Genomic DNA, 21229 nt, shown 5'->3' on the forward strand with positions numbered 1-21229 from the left:
TTTAACAATCCCTATCAGATTTTTACCTCTTAAACAACTGAAAAGAATCAGATTAAAAGCATTTTGTTTTTAAATGAAAAATGCTTTCAGATGGAAATTTTTGCAGAAAAGATTGATTGAAGATCAAAGAAGCAGTGTAACATTTAGGGAAAAAATACATAATTGTGTCTCATTTCCTGTAAATAGAGGAATATCTTATTTTATTTTTTCATAATTAAAAAATTTATTTTATTCATTTATTTTTGGCTGCATCGGGTCTTTGTTGCTGCGCACGGGCTTTCTCTAGTTGTGGTGAGTGGGGGCCACTCTTCGTTGTGGTGCGCGGGCTTCTCATTGCGGTGGCTTCTCTTGTTGCAGAGCACGGGCTCTAGGTGCTTGGGCTTCAGTAGTTGTAGCACGCGGGCCCAGTAGTTGTGGCTCGCGGGCTCTAGAGTGCAGGCTCAGTAGTTGTGGCACACGGACTTAGTTGCTCCACAGCATGTGTGATCTTCCCAGACCAGGGCTCGAACCCGTGTCCCCTGCATTGGCAGGTGGATTCTTAACCATTGTGCCACCAGGGAAGTCCCACCTCATCTGATCTTGATATTAAAAGGGAACTTGTGGATTGAGAATGTTGATATGTAGCAGTCATGGTTTATGGTTGCCTATATTTGCTCCATCTAGAGATTGTAGCTACTTATGAGTATAGCTGAAAAGATTGTAGTGTGTCAGAAATCATCCTCATGTTCCAGACCTTTGTTTCTTTTGTTACTGCTCTTTACAGAGGCTGTTCCTAGTGACGCTGAGTCTTTACATCAATCTGTTGGGTGACTTTGCTTAAAACAGAAAGGAAGGGGCTTCCCTGGTGGCGCAGTGGTTGAGAGTCCGCCTGCCGATGCAGGGGATGCAGGATCGTGACCCGGTCTGGGAAGATCCCACATGCCGCGGAGTGGCTGGGCCTGTGAGCCATGGCCGCTGAGCCTGTGTGTCCGGAGCCTGTGCTCCGCCACATGGGAAAAAAAAAAAAAAAAAAAAAAAGAAAGGGAGGAAGGCAGGCAGAAACGCATAAACTTTGTTGATTCTGCTTCTGTCTACAGTTGTTTCCCAGAATTTCCAGTCGTGGTACATTATTCCTTTTTCTGTGTTACTCCTGTCCTTTTTCTGGTAATGCACTTATTACAAGTGGTGTAATTATTCGTTTATCCGCTTTATTAGATTGTGGAGGCAGCGACCACATCTTATTGTCTTTGAAGTCTATTTTCATTGTTTCGTTAAAGAGTTGCTTTGATGTCCTTTGTGTGGCTTGTAAGGCTATTAAATGAGGTAGGGAAACCCAGAGAAAAAGAGGTTTTTGGAGAAAGAGAATTCATTATGAGGTAGCAATTGAAAAACCTGGTGAAGATGTCCATGGGGAGTTAGACACACAAGCCTGAGCCTTAGGGAGTGGCCAGGCCTGGGAATACTGATTTGGGTATCAATAGCATAGGGCAGGAGTTGAAGAGTTAGATTTTTTTTTTTTTCTTTTTTTTTGCGATACGCGGCCCTCTTACTGTTGTGGCCTCTCCCGTTGCGGAGCACAGACTCCAGACACGCAGGCTCAGCGGCCATGGCTCACGGGCCCAGCCGCTCTGCGGCATGTGGGATCTTCCCGGACCGGGACACGAACCCGTGTCCCCTGCATCGACAGGCGGACTCTCAACCATTGCGCCACCAGGGAAGCCCGAAGGGTTAGATTTAAGTGAAATTGCTCTGGAGTGAGAAGAGGGTTGGTTAAGTACTACTCTGACTCGTCAGCCTTGAAGAGATGGGCAGACAGAGGAAGAGAAGGCCCAAAGAGAGCTGGAAGGAGTGCCCTACAAAACTTATAGAATGGAGCTAGAGTAGAAACTTGGAAACCAAAGGAAGAGAGACTTTGAAGATGGTGGAGTGGTCACCAGTTTCAGGGTACAACTGAGGTGCCAGATGTCCATTGGAGTTTAGTTACTGGGAGGCCATTGGTGGCTTTGGGAAGGCCACTTTTAGATATCTTGAGTAGTGAGGGGAGGAGGGAATAAAGCAGAGAAAGCAGGCAGAATCTATCTTTCTAACTTTGTGTTGACATATAACATACATACAGGAAGGTGCACAGATCACAAGGAATTTTTGCAAACTGACCATACTGGTATATCTTGCACTCGAGAAGCCTTCAGGGCCCTTCCAGTCACTCCCCAGCTTGCTAAGGATATCCATTATTCTGCCTGCTAACCAGTCTTTTTTTTAAAATAATTTTGTCAGTGGAGGGAGATAGAAGAATAGGGTGGTAGTTAGAAAGGGGATTAGGGGTGGAGGGTATTGTTTGTGTTGTGTTTAAGATGGGAAAGATTTTCTTGAATGTAAATAAATCCCATAACTTCTCTAGACTGGTTGACCAGTCACTGTGTCTTTTTATGTTTAGGACAGTTTTCATTTCATTCTTTCAAATGTTTTTAAAAGTAAGTACGATTGAGTGTTTATACAAACTTAAGTTGAATAACTGTTCCCCAAGCATCTGCTTTTAGAATAGTGGTTTTCTAAACTTGGCTGATTATGGGAATAGATTCTTGGGACTCTCTTAGGTTTACTGAGTCAGATACTCTGGGGGAAGGCAATGGAATCTGTGATTCTAAAAAACTCCCCAGGTGATTCTGAAACTTTTTATGTTACACAGTCCTGGAAAGTGAAGCTTACGTTTTATCAAAAAGGAAACTGGTGTATGTATGTATATATTTTAAATTTATTTTACTGAATTATAGTTGATTTAAAATGTGTTAGGAAACTGGTATATATTTTTAGTGGAAGGTCTAATAAAATAATAGATCTGTAATTGTGGGAGAATAAAAGTGTACCCTTTTTTGTTTATTTATTTTTGGCTGTGTTGGGTTGTTGTTGCTGCACACGGGCTTTCTCTAGTTGTGGCGAGCGGGGGCTACTCTTCCTTGCAGTGCGCGGGCTCCTCATTGCAGTGGCTTCTCGTTATGGAGCACAGACTCTAGGCACGCGGGCTTCAGTATTTGTGACTCACGGGCTCTAGAGCGCAGGCTCAGTAGTTGTGGCACACGGGCTTAGTTGCTCCGTGGCATGTGGGATCTTCCCGGGCCAGGGCTTGAACCCGTGTCCCCTGCATTGGCAGGCGGATTCTTAACCACTGTGCCACCAGGGAAGCCCAAAAGCATACCCTTCTTAATAATGAGAGAGACTACATACTGGGTTTTCCATAAAGTTGATAGAGAAAGCAAATTGTCAGGGCTTTGAGCCCCACCATTCCTGAGCATCCTTGAATAATTCTGAGGGTGGCTTATTCAGTTTGAGAGTTTTATTTGTCCTTGAAGCAGTTTTACTGGGACACAATCAGGAAGTGGTCCTGGAACTAGAGTTCTGAGCAGTACACTTCTTTTGCAAAACAAGGATAGTTTAGTCTTCTGGGTACCCATGATGATCTGAGTGTAACCTCACCCGATTCATATCTTAGTTAACTGTGTACAAGAATCTGCCCTTGCTGCTAGAGCTGAAGGCTAAACTCAATCTTATGCCTCAGTCTTAAAAAACATTTTTTTTTTTAAAGTTGTAACCTGGGGCTTCCCTGATGGCGCAGTGGTTGAGAGTCCGCCTGCCGATGCAGGAGACACGGGTTCGTGCCCCGGTCCGGGAAGATCCCACATGCCGCGGAGCGGCTGGCCCCGTGAGCCATGGCCACTGAGCCTGCACGTCCAGAGCCCGTGCTCCACAACGGGAGAGGCCACAGCAGTGAGAGGCCCGCGTACCGCAAATAAATAAATAAATACATAAATAATTGTAACCTGAGTTTTTTTTGAGTAAACTCATAAGCTTCCTAGAAACTCTGTAAGGGTAGGGACTATGTCTGCTTAAGTGTTGTGTCCTGTTTAGCATGGTACCTGATGTGGAATAGGTATGTAATAAATATTTGTTTTTGAAATAAAATTCTAGTTGACTGCTTCCAATTGTTATATCATACATAACCCTGCTTTCCTAGCCAGATTTGTTTTGTTCTCATCAGTCCTTGATGAGCTCCAGTGGAGAGAGTAAGAAGCAAAAGCCTTTTAGACAGTGGTGACCTACTCCTTTACAACACTTCTTGTTAGGGCCCCATCCAACCAACTGCCAGTCCTGGTGCTCAGTTTCCGTTGACAGTTAAGCGCTCTGAGGACTCAACAAAAGTTGAGAGCAAAGAGAGTCCAAAGGTCTAAGATGGAGAATATACCTTGATAGGCAGAGTATATAAGATATCTTGCTGGGGAATATAATCAGACAGAAAGAAAGAGTGTTTTAACCACATGAGCCAGGGAACTCGGTGACACTCCCTCTGAGGTTTGCAAAGCTCAGGGTCACCAACTCACCTGTTTCCCCTATGACTGTGGGTCTCTTACAGCTATATTTAAAACCTCAAACAAGCCAATACGTTGGGTCCTTAATTTAAGACCCTCACCTAGCTGAATTCCAGGAGGGGCATCTAGTGACTGAAGGGCACACTCCAGAGGATAGGCTGGATGTAAAGCAATGCAGCCTTTGGATCTAGTTAGTCTGTAGCTGTAGCTTAGCACTCATTGAACGTACAGCTCTTAACAGAGTGGGCTTGACTTTGATCTAGCAAGCCAAACTCATCTAATCCATAGTAGAGAATGTTTAATCAGCTCTTGGAAGGTGCATGTGTACCCAGCTTCTGAGCCAAGCCATCTGCCCTGGGTGGAGAGTGAGCCTGGCAAACAAGGATTCTCAAGGACTGTCACTTGGGACAGTGAGTGCTCAGGCCATGGGTACACACAGTCTAGAGGTTCCAGCCCCTCATCAGAAGAGGTCCAGGGGAGATCTCACTTCCCAGGAGGTATTTTCATTCTGGTTGTACCATAATGGGTCAGGACCCCTCATGGAGAGAGAAAGCCTTTGTGTTCGTGTCTCACAAGGCAACCCAACAGGAGTACCCGTGGGAGAAAAGGTGATAAAGCTAGAGCTTTAGTGATTATGACCCAGTTGGTTAAATCTTTCTTCAGGAGATCTAACTTCCAGATTCATGTTCTTTTTCTTCCTTGGGTAGACAAAAGGTTGAAGAAGAAGATTCTTTGCCCCCTTTATTGCCATCACACTTTCCTGGGGTGATCTCTGCCCATTTTAACAGACTTTCCTTCTTAAATTCTGATACTGAATGGGTTAGCCTGTATAATCAATATGAGCTGTAACAAATTATGATAGCCACCCAGTAGGGACTCGGCATTGAGAAATCCCCGTTTGTGATAACATCTGGTCAAGGCAGGATGGGGTAGTCTCTCACTATGAAGAGCCTCTTTGATGCCAAAAAAGAAAGTGAACCACCCAAGATGCTGAATAGTGCATCAGTGTCAGGCTTGTCTGCCTGTGGATCTTTTACCCAGGCTCTTCCTGTGAGTTTCCATTGCACAGGTCAGTACCACCTAGATCCTTACCATGGTCAGGTGTATGGCTGACTCCTTCCTAAGAATGACCCTTGACCTGCAGTTCCCACCCATATTTTGGCATAAACTTAACATGGTTTAGGTGTGTGTGGATTTTTTTTGACATGTAATTTACATACAGTGAGATGCACAGATTGTACGTTGGACAGATCGTGCAACAATTTGAGTTTTGACAAGTGTATACACCTTCTGTAACTCACACCCAATGAAGATATAGATCATTTCTGTCACTGCAGAAAGTTCCCTTGTGCCCCCTTCTTAGTAAGTCTACCCCATGCAAACTTCACCTCCCAGGCATCGACTATTCTGATTTCTATCACTGTGTATTAGGTTTAAGGCCACAGATCTTAAAATCTAGATGGTGGCTGATTTGCAGACGCCGTAACCCCAGAACCTCCCACGCAGCCCAACCATGGTCGGCCCTACCGTGTTCTTTTTTTTTTTTTTTTTGCGGTACATGGGCCTCTCACTGCTGTGGCGTCTCCCGTTGCAGAGCACAGGCTCCGGACGCGCAGGCTCAGCGGCCATGGCTCACGGGCCCAGCCGTTCCACGGCATGTGGGATCTTCCCGGACCGGGGCACAAACCCATGTCCCCTGCATCGGCAGGCGGACTCTCAACCACTGCGCCACCAGGGAAGCCCCCTACCGTGTTCTTTGACATTGCCATCGATTGTGAGCCCTTGGGCCGTGTCTCCTTCGAGGTAAGGGGCCTGGAAACCAAGAAGTGACTGCTCATCCAATCCATAAAGCTATGTTAATAGATTGGAGCTGTTTGCAGACAAAGTTCAAAGACAGCAGAAAACTTTCATGCTCTGAGCACTGGGGAGAAAGGCTTTGGTTATAAAGGTTCCTGCTTTCACAGAATAATTCTGGGATTTCTGTGCCAGGGTGGTGACTTCACATGCCATAATGGCACTGGTGGCAAGTCCATCTATGGGGAGAAATTTGCTGATGCGAATTTCCTCCTGAAGCATACGGGTCCTGGCATCTTGTCCATGGCAAATGCTGGCCCCAACACAAACGGTTCCCAGTTTTTCATTTGCACTGCCAAGACTGAGTGGTTGGATGGCAAGCATGTGGTCTTTGGCAAGGTGGAAGAGGGCATGAATATTGTGGAAGCCATGGAGCGCTTTGGGTTCAGGAATGGCAAGACCAGCAAGAAGATCACCACTGCTGACTGTGGACAAATCTAACAATAAATTTGACTTGTGTTTTATCTTAAAAAAAAATCTAGATGGTGAGAGATATCAGAAAATAATAATTATTCATGTAAATTGGTGCTTCTCAAGGCGGGAGGATGCCCCACAGGAGACTTTTTTTTTTTTTCCCCACAGGAGACTTTTGACAATGTCTAGACACATTTTTGACTTATGGCTGGGAGTGGTTGGCAGTGGCATCTAGTGGGTAGAGGCCAGGGATGCTGCTAAGCCTCCTACAGTGCACAGGACAGCCTCCCAACAAAGGATGATCCAGCTCAAAATGTCAACAGTGCTGAGATTGATAAACCCTGAAGCATACCTCTGCAGAGAGAATTGTGGCCCTGGGGAGTGTTAATCTCTGGATCTCCCAAGTCTCTGGGGATGAGGTTTGTTTTATGTTTGGTTTTTGTTTGCTTTGTTTGTTGAGGGCTTGCAGGAAACGGAAAGGGCAACTGCAAGAGGGACCTTTCTTGAGTGCTACCTCCCTTGTGGCCACAATTCTTGCTGTGGAATGGGAGTGACTAACAGGAGAAGAGGGAGATGAAGAAAACAACTTGGGCAATAAAAGGGCAGTCTTAGCATAATATTAAAACTAGAAAAATGGACAAGAGGGAAAAATAAAGTAGAAATTAATGACACCTAAAGTACAAGCAGCAAAATAAAAAATAAACAGGTGAGACTACATCAAACTGAAAAACCTCTGCACAGCAAAAGAAACCATCAACAAAGCGAAAAGACAACCTACAGAACAGGAAAAAAATATTTGCACACCATATATCTGATAAGGGGTTAATATGTAAAGTATATAAAGAACACATACAACTCAATAGCAAAAAACAAACAAAAAATAACCCAATTAAAAAATGGGCAAAGGACCTGAGTAGACATTTCTCCAAATAAGATATACAAAAGGCCAGAAGGTACATGAAAAGATGCTCAACATCACAAGTCTTTTGGAAAATGCAAATTAAAACCACCATGGGGCTTCCCTGGTGGCGCAGTGGTTGAGAATCTGCCTGCTAATGCAGGGGACACGGGTTCGAGCCCTGGTCTGGGAGGATCCCACATGGCGCGGAGCAACTGGGCCCGTGAGCAACAACAGCTGAGCCTGCGCGTCTGGAGCCTGTGCTCTGCAACAAGAGAGGCCGCCATAGTGAGAGAGACCTGCGCACTGCGATGAAGAGTGGCCCCCGCTTGCCACAACTAGAGAAAGCCCTCTCACAGAAACAAAGACGCAACACAGCAAAAATAAATAAATTAATAAACTCCTACCCGCAACACCTTCTTTAAAAAGAAAAACCACCGTGACATACCACCTCACCTCTGTTATAATGGCCATCATCAAAAAGACAAGAGATGAGGGACTTCCCTGGTGGTCCAGTGGTTAAGAATCTGCCTTCCAATGTGGAGACGTGGGTTCGATCCCTGGTCAGGGAACTAAGATCCCTCATGCTGTGGGGCAACTGAGCCCACGCGCCGCAACTACTGTGCATGCATGCTGCAAACTACGGAGCCCACACACTCTGGAGCCTGAGAGCCACAACTAGAGAGAGAAAACCTGCATGCCACAACTAGAGAGAAGCCCACGACCCGCAACAAAGAGCCTGTGCACCGCAACGAAGATCCTGCATGCTGCAGCTGAGACCCGACACAGCCAAAAATAAATAATAAAATAAGTAGATAAATATATATGTTAAAAAAGAAAAGACAAGATGAATGCTGGCATGGATATGGAGAAAAGGGAACCCTTGTGCGCTGCTGATAGAATTGTAAATTGGTGCGGCTACCATGGAAAACAGTATGGAGGTTCTTCAAAAAAAATTAAAAATAGACCTACCATATGATCCAGCAATTCCACTTCCAGGAATATATCAAAAGGAAACAAAAACACTAACTCAAAAAGGTATCTGGGGACTACCCTGGTGGCGCAGTGGTTAGGAATGCGCCTGCCAGTGCAGGGGACACGGGTTCAATCCCTGGTCCGGGAAGATCCCACATGCAGTGAGCAGCTAAGCCTGTGCATCACACCTACTGAGCCTGCACTCTGGAGCCCACGAGCCACAACTGCTGAAGCTCATACACATAGAGCCCATGCTCCGCAACAAGAGAAGCTACTGCAATGAGAAAGCTGCGCACCGCAACGAAGAGTAGCCCCCGCTCGCCACAACCAAAGAGCTCTTGCATGCAGCAACAAAGACCCAACGCAGCCAAAAATAAGTAAATGTATTAAAAAAAGAAAAGAATTTAAAAGGTCAACACAAGGCATTATATCAAATGAGGATGAAAAAGGGGACAACATGAACCCAAAATGCTTGGATGAGGAAGTGGGAAAAGGGGTGGGGCACCAGCTATTGACAGTAAGAAAGGGAATCTGAAACAAAGTTGGGGCGGTGCCTGCCAGCTGGCTCAGTGGAAAGTCCCCAGTTTAAGCAGTGTTGTCAGGAGGTTGTGGACAAACCCAGAAGGCAGAGAGCAGTGAGTTGGCACCTGTAGATACCAGCAGCCTCATAGGCCCTCTCCTGGGAAGTAGGGAGGGACCACACTGACTGTCAGCAGTGGCTCACTAACCTTTATCCTGGAGGCAAAAAAAGTTCGTGGCAATATTGCCTGGAAATAAATATCTTTTAAGTATTCCACTTAATGCTTTAGGGTGTGTTATTTTTAAACCAGTTTAAGTAATAACCACTCCTTTTAAAAATAGCTTCTAGCTCTTTATTTGCTTCTGAAATATGGGTATTTCTGTTTTTGTGTGCGACTTCAGGCATACATTTAAAAAAAATTTTTTATTTTATTCATTTTTTTTGGCTGCGTTGGGTCTTCGTTGTTGCGTGCGGGCTTTCTTTAGTTGAGGCGAGTGGGGGTTACTCCTCATTGCAGTGCGCGGGCTTCTCACTGCAGTGGCTTCTCTTGTCGCGGAGCACGGGCTCTAGGTGTGCGGGCTTCAGTAGTTGTGGTGCCTGGGCTTAGTAGTTGTGGATCGCGGGCTCTAGAGCTCAGGCTCAGTAGTTGTGGCGCACGGGCTTTGTTGCTCCGTGGCACGTGGGATCTTCCCGGACCAGGGCTTGAACCCATGTGCCCTGCATTAGCAGGTGGATTCTTAACCACTGTGCCACCAGGGAAGCCCAAGGCATACATTTCAACAGACCTTTTTAGGTTTTATCTAGCATTATATGTTTTGTGAGTATTACAGAGTAGCGAAGTCTTTCACATTACGGGCACTGCAGATCTCAGGAATATGATTTCTGTGATGCCAAATCATGCCTAAGTAGTTAGAACAAGTCAACCAGTCATTTATTTTTTGCCTCTCTCTGTCCATTCATGCAGGCATTAAACAGTTCTTGAGCATTTCTTATGTGTTAGGCACAGTTATAGACATGAGGAATACAGGGTAAGACACAGCCCCATCCTGAAAGGGCTTCCAGTTTGGGAGGGAGAACTTGATAGACATAAATAAATGGATAAATAAGAAAAGAAAAGCAATAAGTCTCCATGCTCTTAGGCAATTGTGCAGAAAGGCAAAGCAAATATGGAACATTCTAGGCAGAGGAGCCAGCATGTGTGAACCCATGAGGCTGGGAAGCAGCATGGGAGAAATATAGGGAGTTCAAGTTTTGTGGGAAAAGGCAGAGTGACAGATGAAGTTAAGAAGGTGGTTGGGGTCAGATCATAAATGGGCCTTGTTGGGCTCACATAAAAGTCCTAGGTAATGAATACCAAAGGATCTCAAATAAGGATAGAAGATACTCGGGTTTGCAGTTCAGAAAGATCATTCTTTTGCATTGTGGTGGTTTGAGTCATCAGAGGGCCAGGTGAACGTTTAGAATTAAGCTGTTGAAACAATCCAGGAAAGAAACAAGGGCCCAAGGGAAGATTGTACAGGAGAAGATAAAGAGGAGAGAGTGAATTAAGTATTTAATAGGCAGAATTAACAGGACTTAATGACCAATAGGATGGTGGGGGGAGGCAGTGGAGATGACCTCAGAGTTTCCGATTGGGTTGTCTAGTTGGATGGCGGCATCAGAAATAGAGGAAGAGGAGGCATTTCTGGGGTAAGGATGCAAGATGGTCAAGTGCTGTGTATTAATTTTTAAAATGTGTCACTTTTAAAACTTTCTAGATTCCACAGCACACATTCACCTATCAGGCCTAGTATAGACTTGGAGGCACAGACAGGATCCTGATGAGTTGGTTTTGGGTGTTCTTGGTGTAGGGAGCTTGTGTCCCATCCAAGTGGAAATGTCCAGAAGTAATAGGATAAATGAGTTGGGAACTCAGGAGAGAGCTCTGGGCTGGAGCTGCATATCTAGGGGTCACGCTTCATGTTGAAGCCATGGGCATGAGTGACCTAGTCAGGGAGAGCAAGGCACAGAAAGAGACTGAGTTTGGGAACTGAGGCTGGGAGAGAGGGGTTCTGAGTGGGAATGGAAAGGGAGAGCTGCTCAAAGTTTGATTATTGGAATTATCGAAAGAATCTTCACCCTGTTCAATGAATTACTAGGTGAGATCATTAAAAACTCCTTCCCGGACTTCCCTGGTAGCGCAGTGGTTAAAGAATCCACCTGCTAATGCAGGGGACACGGGTTCAAGCCCTGGTCCGGGAAGATCCCACATGCCGCGGAGCAACTAAGCCCGTGTGCCACAACTGCTGAGCCTGCGCTCTAGAGCCCAAGAGCCACAAGTACTGATCCTGTGTGCCACAACTACTGAAGCCTGTGCGCCTAAACCCCATGCTCCACAACAAGAGAAGCCACTGCAATGAGTAGCCCGCGCAGCACAACCAAGAGTAGCCCCCGCTCGCTGCAACTAGAGAAAGCCCGTGCATGGCAACGAAGACCCAATGCAGCCAAAAAAAAAAATCTCCTTCCCCTGTTGTTATTGGGGAGGGTAGGGGAGGTGTATCTTTTATTTTCCTTGAAAGGCTAAGTAGAAATGAAGATAAAGGTGACCTGGAATTTTAAGTCCACGAGAACATGTTCTTTTTTTTCTGACTTCCATAAAACTTTGGGAATACATTTCTCATAACGCGCAATAAGCCTCTCAGGGCAGGAGTGGCTGAGGTTGCAAATGTGCCCACGTTATGTACCTTCAGTTTATAGAACTGAGAGAAGGCTTAAGATTGTTTCTGTGTTTCAGGTAATTCAGAGGTCTGTGGGGCCGGCCAGCCTGAGCCTGCTCACCTTCAAAGTCTATGCATCAGCAAAAAAGGACTCATCTCACAAAGCTGCTGTGAAGGTTAATGAGGTAACATGTGATACATTTTGAATATGTGATTTGCTTACTATGGGAAGCATACAAATTGAATATCAGGAAGATAGGACAATTCAGAAGATATTTAAAAGGAGGAAATAGTGCTTCCTTGTGGGAAGCTGCTAGACTATGGCTTTTTCAACTTTAATTAATGGTACTTAGCTAAGGGCATAATTAAGGAATATTTCCTAGATTTTTAGTGGGGAATCTGCTCTGTCCCAGTAGATTGCAAGCACAAGTCACTTCTAAGTGATCTGCCTGCTTCCAGACTGCTTATCAAGCCAGGAAAACATTCACATTTTTCCCTCTCCTAAGAAATTAAAGACCAGGGTTCATCCTGCTTCTTGGCTGGATTAGAGGCTCATAAGTAGATGCTTAATAAATACTAAATAAATAAAACAGGAAATCAGGGCTTCCCTGGTGGCGCAGTGGTTAAGAGTCCGCCTGCCGATGCAGGGGACACAGGTTTGTGCCCTGGTCCGGGAAGATCCCACATGCCGCGGAGCAAATGGGCCCGTGAGCCATGGCCGCTGAGCCTGCGCATCCGGAGCCTGTGCTCCGCAACGGGAGAGGCCACAACAGTGAGAGGCCCGCATACAGCAAAAAAAAAACAAAAAAACAAAAAAAACAGGAAATCATCTCTCCATTGTTTACATTCCTTTTTGTCTATACTTCCCACTGATTATTTTAGATATTTGGTTTCTTTTGACTTTGAGTAAAGTGTCATAAAGATCTACCTTCAGTTATGGTCAGGGTTACTTGAATGGTGTTTACCTAAAGCTAAATAGCTTGTTTTTTTGCCCTTTACTCTCTTCTTCTCAGGCCTTGGGACAGTGGCATTTTTGAGGGTGAAGAAGGCAGCCAGTGGTGGCTGTGAAATGTTTCCTCTCTGGTGGGGAACAAACCTGCTATTCTGCTTTGATTAGCACTAGACTGATCACTAGAGCTAAGTCATATGCTATTCAGTTATCCTCAAGCTTTTTTTTCCTATCCCACCTCCGACCCACCATTTATAGTAATAGAATCCTTTTTCCAAACTAAATCTAAGATGAAATAACAAATACTAATATATAAAATGGGTAAAAGGGGACTACTTTATCTGCTATGAGTAGGGTTGGGGGAGGCTAGGACACCTCATAGCCCTGCTCTCTTGGCCTTGTCCTTATTGATTAAGGTGCAAAGATCGTCTGAAGCAAGGTTCAGGGTGCACATAACCCTTATTCACTGTAGTTTGTGAATTATTACAAATTTAATAATTGATTGTTATTTCATTACTGTATACACTTCTTAATTTCTTTTTATTTTGTTTTTCAATCTTTGCAGCTTTCACTCTACTCTGTTCCTGAGGGTCAGTCTAAATATGTGGAAGAGCCAAGGACCCAACTTGAAGAAAGCATCTCCCATCTCCGACATTATTGCGAACCATATACAAGTTGGTGTCAGGTACAGAGAGCTGTTCTGAAAATGGAATGAATGCATTTCTGTTTAGAGTCAGTAGTAAAAAGTTTGTACTGGCTGCATGTTTTCAGAAAAAGGCACAATAAGGGGCCCCAACTTAAGAGTGCCTGACTTAAAAATGTTCATCAGTGCCATCTCTGGAGTGGAGCAGAGAGCCCTAGCTTCCTGGTGGCAGCTGTCGCCATAGCTGCAGAGAGAGTTTCCCTCCCACTGGGCAGCCTGTGTCACGTTGACTAGAGAGCAGAGGCCCATGGTACCTATCTTTTTTTTTTGGGCAGGCCATTTGGCTTGTGGGATCTTAGTTCCCCGACCAGGACTTGAACATGGGCCACGGCAGTGAAAACGCCGAGTCCTAACTACTGGACTGCCAGGGAATTCCCCCATGGTGCCTATCTTGTTGGTTGCGGCTATGAAAACATTATTGTCCACCAGGGGAGGATATGGGGCTGGAACTATGTAAACATTTATATCAAAATTAGGAAGTTTCTCTCCCCACAGAGATTCTGCAAGTCAGTACCACTTTATTTTATTTTTTAATTAATTATTTATTTATTATTGGCTGTGTTGGGTCTTTGTTGCTGCATGCTGGCTTTCTCTAGTTGCAGCGAGCCGGGGCTACTCTTCGTTGTGGTGCGCAGGTTTCTCATTGAGGTGGCTTCTCTTGTTGCGGAGCACGGGCTCTAGGCGCACGGGCTTCAGTAGTTGTAGCGCGCAGGCTCAATAGTTGTGGCTCACGGGCTCTAGACCGCAGGCTCAGTAGTTGCGGCATACGGCCTTAGTTGCCCTGCGGCATGTGGGATCCTCCTGGACCAGGGCTCAAACCCGTGTCCCCTGCATTGGCAGGCAGATTCTTAACAAGTGTGCCACCAGGGAAATCCCAGGATTTCCCTTTAAACAGGAATGGGTACAGAGGATTTTGAATGCTATAATAGGAGGGTAGATAACTACAACAGGGTGGAATTACATACTTGAGTACTTAACTGTTTCCCTTAGTGACCAAAGATCTGCATATACAGATTGACTTTTACTGCTCAGGTTTTAAATCAGGCATTTGTCATTATGTTCATGAAAGCATGTGTGCAATTTTTAACATTGGAAACCAAAATTTACAGTCTACAGAATGTTTTCGTGGGCTTTGATATGTATATTTGCCACACTTGATCTTGATTTTGAAAACTGATGACAAAGTAAAAGAATGTAGATGTGTGTGACGTGGTCTAGATTTACTTTGCTTGAGATGATAAACTCAATTTTCATCCAGAACTTGTTTTAGAATTTTTAATTTCCACTGTCTGTGCCAGTGCTGAACTTTTGTTCACCAATTTAGAAAGAAAATAGCATAAATCAGGCCATTATACTAAAGTACCGTAACTATATTATTGAGTTATGAAATACCTAAAGACTTTATACATAATGTGTTGTAACACACTTAAACTTTATTCTCTTGTTCTAGAAGATTTTTTAATTTTAACATCTTTATTGGAATATACTTGCTTTACAATTGTGTATTAGTTTCTGCTTTATAACAAAGTGAATCAGCTATACATATACATATATCCCCATATCTCCTCCATCTTGTGTCTCCTTCCCACCCTCCCTATCCCACCCCTCTACGTGGCCACAAAGCACCGAGCTGATCTCCCTGTGCTATGCGGCTGCTTCCCACTAGCTATCCATTCCACGCTTCGTAGTGTATATATGTCCATTGCCACTCTCTCACTTTGTCCCAGCTTACCCTTCCCTCTCCCCATGTCCTCAAGCCACTATGGAGAGTAGTATGGAGGTTCCTTAAAAAACTGAAAATAGGGGCTTCCCTGGTGGTGCAGTGGTTGGGAGTCCGCCTGCTGATGCAGGGGACACAGGTTCGTGACCCGGTCTGGGAAGATCCCACATGCCGCGGAGCAGCTGGGCCCGTGAGCCATGGCCGCTGGGCCTGCGCATCCGGAGCCTGTGCACCACAACGGGAGAGGCCACAACAGTGAGAGGCCCATGTACCGCAAAAAAAAAAAAAAAAAACAAAAAAACCAAACTGAAAATAGAACTACCATACATCCCAGCAATCCCACTCCTGGCCATATACCCTGAGAAAACGATAATTCAAGAAGAGTCATGTACCACAGTGTTCATTGCAGCTCTATTTACAATAGCCAGGACATAGTGTCCATCAACAGATGAATGGATAAAGAAGGTGTGGCATATATATACAATGGAATATTACTCAGCCATAAAAAGAAACAAAATTGAGTTATTTGTAGTGGATGGACCTAGAGTCTGTCATACAGAGTGAAGTAAGTCAGAAAGAGAAAAACAAATACTGTATGCTAACACATATATATGGAATATAAAAAAAAAAAGGTTCTGAAGAACCTAGGGGCAGGACAGGAATAAAGCCGCAGAGGTAGAGAATGGACTAGAAGATTTTTAAACCATCTGCCGGTGGTTAAGATAAGGTCAGCACATTTGCAAATATTTCTGTATCATGTAGGCATGACTACTGTTATTTCTCTCGCTCTTTTTTTTTTTGTGGTTATAAACGTACTTTATCTCTACCTTTCAACCCAAGGTTGCTTTTTGGTTTTTACATTTTCATCTGTGCATGATGCTTAGTGCAACAAAACCCCTCAGAATAGTTATCAACATGTTTATTTGTACTAGTTATATGTAAAAAAAGCTTTTTTGTGTGATTACACTGGTTTTATTTTCCTATAGATTGAAGTCTTCATGAATGAAAATTTTTCTCATTCCTGGCTCCATTTTCAGGCCTACAAGTTCTAGTCCCTTTCTTCAAGAGCTGATTTAATTTTTCTTCATAGTAAACAGATTATGCTAGCAAAAGAAGTGGGCAGTCAGTCTAGACATTGATCTGTAGTTTTTCTCTTTTCATGTGCAGAAAAAAACTAATAATGGATTTTAATGAAGCAGTACTCAGGTTTTTTTAATGTTCTTTATGTCCTCCGCCAAATTCAGCACTTATTATTTAAGACCATTTAACAGTATTAGGATAACTTGCTCTGACTTGAACTGAATTAAAATAAACAAATCCTTTTCCATGTGACAGCAGGTTCTGATATCTTCTGATACCCACATATCTCTTTTCCCATCTTTACTGTACACTTTTTGAAGTAGTCCCTTGCTTTCTTTAGGATCATCTGATGTTCATGTACAAAGCCTTTTTACTGTTGTGGTTAAGAGAATGTTAAATACTTCATTTGCTCAATTGGGGTAAATGTTTCTCCAAACCTGGATATAGACTCCTTTGTCCCATTAAAGCTGGTCATTCCTGCTTCAAATGGGCAGTTTTCAGATATAGGCTCTAAAATCATGGCAAATCAGGAAATAGACTTAATATGAATGATTTAATCTCACAGGGAAAGAATATCCACTTTAATTATCAAGGGGATTGATTTTTTTTCGTCCTCCTCAATTTCAATAGAAGAACGAAAAGGCTGGGTTGTTGAAACCACTCTACTTGAAATGTTTGCTTCCTGTGGCAATAATAAGCCATTCTGCTGAGCAATTTGTGGTGAAGGGGAAATTAGAAAAGGAAAAACAACGCAAAAAACCCAGGTAGAGAGTATATCCCTTTGTTCAAAAGTGCTAATAACATGATAATTTATTCAGTAAAGACAAATATATTTATTGCTACTTTCTAATCAGCAAATCCTATTGATTCTTTTTTTTTCTCATCTTTTTAGGAAATGTACTCCCAAACTAAGCCCAAGATGCAAAGTGTGGTTCAGTGGGGGTTAGGTAAGTCGATTTTTAATTAGGCATAATCAGTTTGTTTGACATTGGATTCTTTTTTTTGTTTTTTTTTGGTTTTTTTGTTTTTTGACATTGGATTCTTTAACTGAGAGGCCATGGATGGGCTCCAGGAGATCTGTGAATTCCTTAAAATTGTAGGTAGAATTTTAGAGCTATTTGGATTTTTCTGGAAAGAGAATCTATTTTTTTCATCAGATTTCAGAGAACTAGTGTCCCCAAACACTCAGGTAAGTCTCTTCAAGATCATTAGGATTGTTGGCCTAGCAGATGCAGATACACTGGATTTTCTTTCTTTAAATCTATCTCCAGGTGCAATGTCCTAACTCATCTATATGTTTTCAGAATCAGGATAGCTCATTGGCACAGCTATTAATACATGTTACAGAAGTTTAGAGGCAGGAAGGAACTGGGCTGGTGTGCCTAGGAAAGGCTTTATTGCATAATTCATAGTGTTCTTACATGTTTTCATTTGTTCTTTATCGCCTTTGATTGTTTTTCACATTCACTTAACACATACACTCATAAACTGGTTTCACAGTCTATGTTCTAACTAATATCAGGAACTGATAAATTTATAGACATTGATCATATTTCATTCCCTTTATTGGACATCTCAGCCAGTCATCCTCTTGTTTTTACAAGTGTTTCCGTGACGATAAAATAAGCATGAGTACAATTTATTTCTTAGTGAAGATTATCATAGTATTGATGCACTGATACCCCTGAGACTACTATATAAGTAAATTCTTCATTTGAAGACAGACATATTAGTAGCTTACCACTTCTTTAAATTATTCATGTATGTTAATATCTTAATTTTATAAACACTTATTTAGTGCTTATTAGGTGTCAGGAACTAGTCTAAGTGCTTTGAAAGTATTAATTTATGTACAATCCTCATAACAACCTTGGCAGTTAGGTACTTTGCTACCTTCATTTTTTACCTGAGGAAGCTAAAGAACTCCTGATCTTTTATCTATATGTGTGACTGAGGTATCTCTTCATTGTCGCCTATCATTCCCCATTGATTCACAGCAGTAGGCAGTATTTGCAATATGAGTCTTTTTTTCCTTCTCCTGGACTCATAGTTACTGCAAAGACTTAAGAAGAAACGTTCCATTATGAGTTGCATTGTTGTCTGCCAAGGCAACCAGTCCATTTCCCAGGAGTCATAGCCAAGACATGTTGCTAGAAGCTGGGCTTCATATTTAGTGTAGTCTTACAGCATATCTTCTTTCCCATTTCTTTGTGATTTTCCCACTGTGGCTCAGCTCACCAAGGCATCTGGGTATCCTTCTATCACCTGCTCTGTGTGCCTGTCTAGAATTGAAAATACCATGCTGGTAGGCAAAAATAAAGGGAAGCAGAAAATTGCCTCAAATGACCCAGACAAGAGGATGAAAAGTTAAAACCAGGTTAAAGGCAAAATAAGTAAAAGGCCAGACAGGAATTGGTGCAAAGAACACAAGCCCTATAGTAGTATTTAAAATGATCACCACATTTCCCAAAGAAGCCAAGAAAAGGATAACTGGCACATGCCTAGTATTATCTAGACGAGAGAATTATTGAGTATTCCAGTTAATTCAGTTCCATGTACATCTGTTAAGTCACCATCATGGCAGGCATTGAAGAGAGAGGCTGATTGAGCCAGTGGTCACAGCCACTGAGGTGCATATAATAAAGTGTTCAATACTAGCACAAATACAGAGACAGTTGTAGATCACCATTGAAGGTACAGAGGAAAGAAACTAGTTTAACAGAGATTGGGGAGATGGGAGCAGTCAGGGAAGGAGTTCTGAGATGAGTCTTGAAGGAACAGTTAGCCACACCAAAACATGGGGGTGGGAATTGGGAGGCATTCCACACAGAGGGCACAGCATGACCAAGGCTTGGAGTGCTGACTTAGTGTTGCGTGTGCCGGGAACTGGAAGCAGATCGGGAGTGCTGAAGATGAGGTTGAGAGACCTGCAGGCTTTTCAAGTCGTGACCTAGCTGAAATCCCTTTGTTAATTCATTCAGTATCCATTAACTCCTAGCAGGGCTTCAAATAAGTATCTGTTGAGTGAACATCCACTATTTACCACTGGGGGAAAATGACATAGAAGTCTAAGCAGTCCACCATTAAGGAGCAGATATTCTCTTTGAGGAGACATAAAATATACCCTGAATAATTAAAAACAAGGGCCGTGCAATTAGGCACCAAATGACAGTAGAGAAAATAACTATGGTGGGACTTTAGAGGAGAAAGAGAGGTGTGGGCTGATGAGTATAGGAAAGGCTTTTCTGAGGAGGTAGGACTTAAGCTAGCTTTTATTTGGTGGCATTGGCTCAGGGGAGAGGAGAGGCGGCCTCATGCGAATGAGGTCATAATGCATGGTCAGGCGTGGCAAGTAGACTCACATGTTGCATTTATTTGTATTTATCTATCAACAGCGACTATTTCCTGCATATACTTGCACTACAAATTTCCTTCATTATCCAGAGTTATTCTTGAGTTTAAATAATGAATTCAGATGGCAAAAGATACATTTTTTTTCCTGAGTCTAATGTATTTGGTTCCTGAATTTTAGAGAGCAAGCAGCAAAGCTTCAGATAGCGACAGATCTATCCAAAGATTTATCCAAATTTATTCTGTTTCTGTGTTTGGATAGCAAGGGATTCCTGTATTTGTCTTTCTACCCTTATGAATAATTGATTCAGATCTGTTGCCTTCAGGAATATGAAGGTAATCTAACATTACTTTATTGTCAGAATGTCATCAGGCTAAAAAGTGTTTGAAAATTGGATACTTGCGATGTAACTAGTAAATCATGTTTATCTCTTACATAAAAAGAACTTGTTGAAAAGAAGCATATTAACAGAAAGCAAAGAATACATTATTTGAGAAGCATTTGCTACTACATACGCTACTTACATTTGACTTTTTTGTTTTGCTCTTTTTGTTTATGTTTATGTTTAATTGAAGTATAGTTGATGTACATGTTTTGTTTTTTAATGAGCAATTTATAAAACTGTTTCCTGGTCTGATTCTATTATAGACAGCTATGAATATCTCCAAAATGCACCTCCTGGATTTTTTCCAAGACTTGGTGTTATTGGCTTTTCTGGAGTTGTTGGACTCCTTTTGGCTAGAGGTAGGTACAATTTTGTAGTTTTTTTTTTAAACAGTTCATAAGGGAGACATAACATATACATTTGATTCTTTCTTTTCACTTACCAGTTTTTGGAATAATGAGTTAGTTCCTGAATATGGCCTTCTTGATGTATAATTGATGTGGTTGTTTTCTCCAGTATATTTGATTTTAAACATATATAGAAATTGTAAAAAGATAAAATGAAAGAAATTATATACTTTTGGTTACAAAAAGAAAACTCAAAATGGATTAAAGACCTAAATGTAAGGCCAGACACTATCAAACTCTTAGAGGAAAGCATAAGCAGAACACTCTATGACATAAATCATAGCAAGATCCTTTTTGACCCACCTCCTAGAGAAATGGAAATAAAAACAAAAATAAACAACTGGGACCTAATGAAACTTCAAAGCTTTTGCACAGCAAAGGAAACCATAAACAAGACGAAAAGACAACCCTCAGAATGGGAGAAAATATTTGCAAATGAAGCAACTGACAAAGGATTAATCTCCAAAATTTACAAGCAGCTCATGCAGCTCAATATCAAAAAAACAACCCAATCCAAAAATGGGCAGAAGACCTAAATAGACATTTCTCCAAAGAAGATATACAGATTGCCAACAAACACACGAAAGAATGCTCAACATCATTAATCATTAGAGAAATGCAAATCAAAACTACAGTGAGGTATCTCACCTCACACTGGGCAGAATGGCCATCATCAAAAAGTCTACAAACAATAAATGCTAGAGAGGGTGTGGAGAAAAGGGAACCCTCTTGCTCTGTTGGTGGGAATGTAAATTGATACAGCCACTATGGAGAGCAGTATGGAGGTTCCTTAAAAAACTAAAAATAGAACTACCATACGACCCAGCAATCCCACTACTGGGCATATACCCTGAGAAAACCATAATTCAAAAAGAGTCATGTACCAAGATGTTCACTGCAGCTCTATTTACAATAGCCGGGACATGGAAGCAACCT

At 42.6% G+C, this 21229-nt stretch overlaps 1 protein-coding gene and 1 pseudogene across 1 annotated transcript in view; both read left to right on the forward strand.

Annotated features, from left to right (window-relative positions):
• APOO (apolipoprotein O) overlaps nucleotides 1-21229 on the forward strand; it is a 58119-nt gene that overhangs the window by 10685 nt on the left and 26205 nt on the right. The window contains exons 2-5 of the mRNA XM_030843699.2: nucleotides 11775-11882; nucleotides 13212-13331; nucleotides 17042-17096; nucleotides 20150-20245. Coding sequence (XP_030699559.1) covers nucleotides 11775-11882; nucleotides 13212-13331; nucleotides 17042-17096; nucleotides 20150-20245 — 379 coding nt within the window. The remainder of the gene's footprint in view (nucleotides 1-11774; nucleotides 11883-13211; nucleotides 13332-17041; nucleotides 17097-20149; nucleotides 20246-21229) is intronic.
• Nucleotides 6030-6658, forward strand: LOC115845659 (peptidyl-prolyl cis-trans isomerase A-like; annotated as a pseudogene).

This window comes from Globicephala melas, chromosome X (genome assembly GCF_963455315.2).
Source record: "Globicephala melas chromosome X, mGloMel1.2, whole genome shotgun sequence".
NCBI classification, from domain to species: Eukaryota; Metazoa; Chordata; class Mammalia; order Artiodactyla; family Delphinidae; genus Globicephala; species Globicephala melas.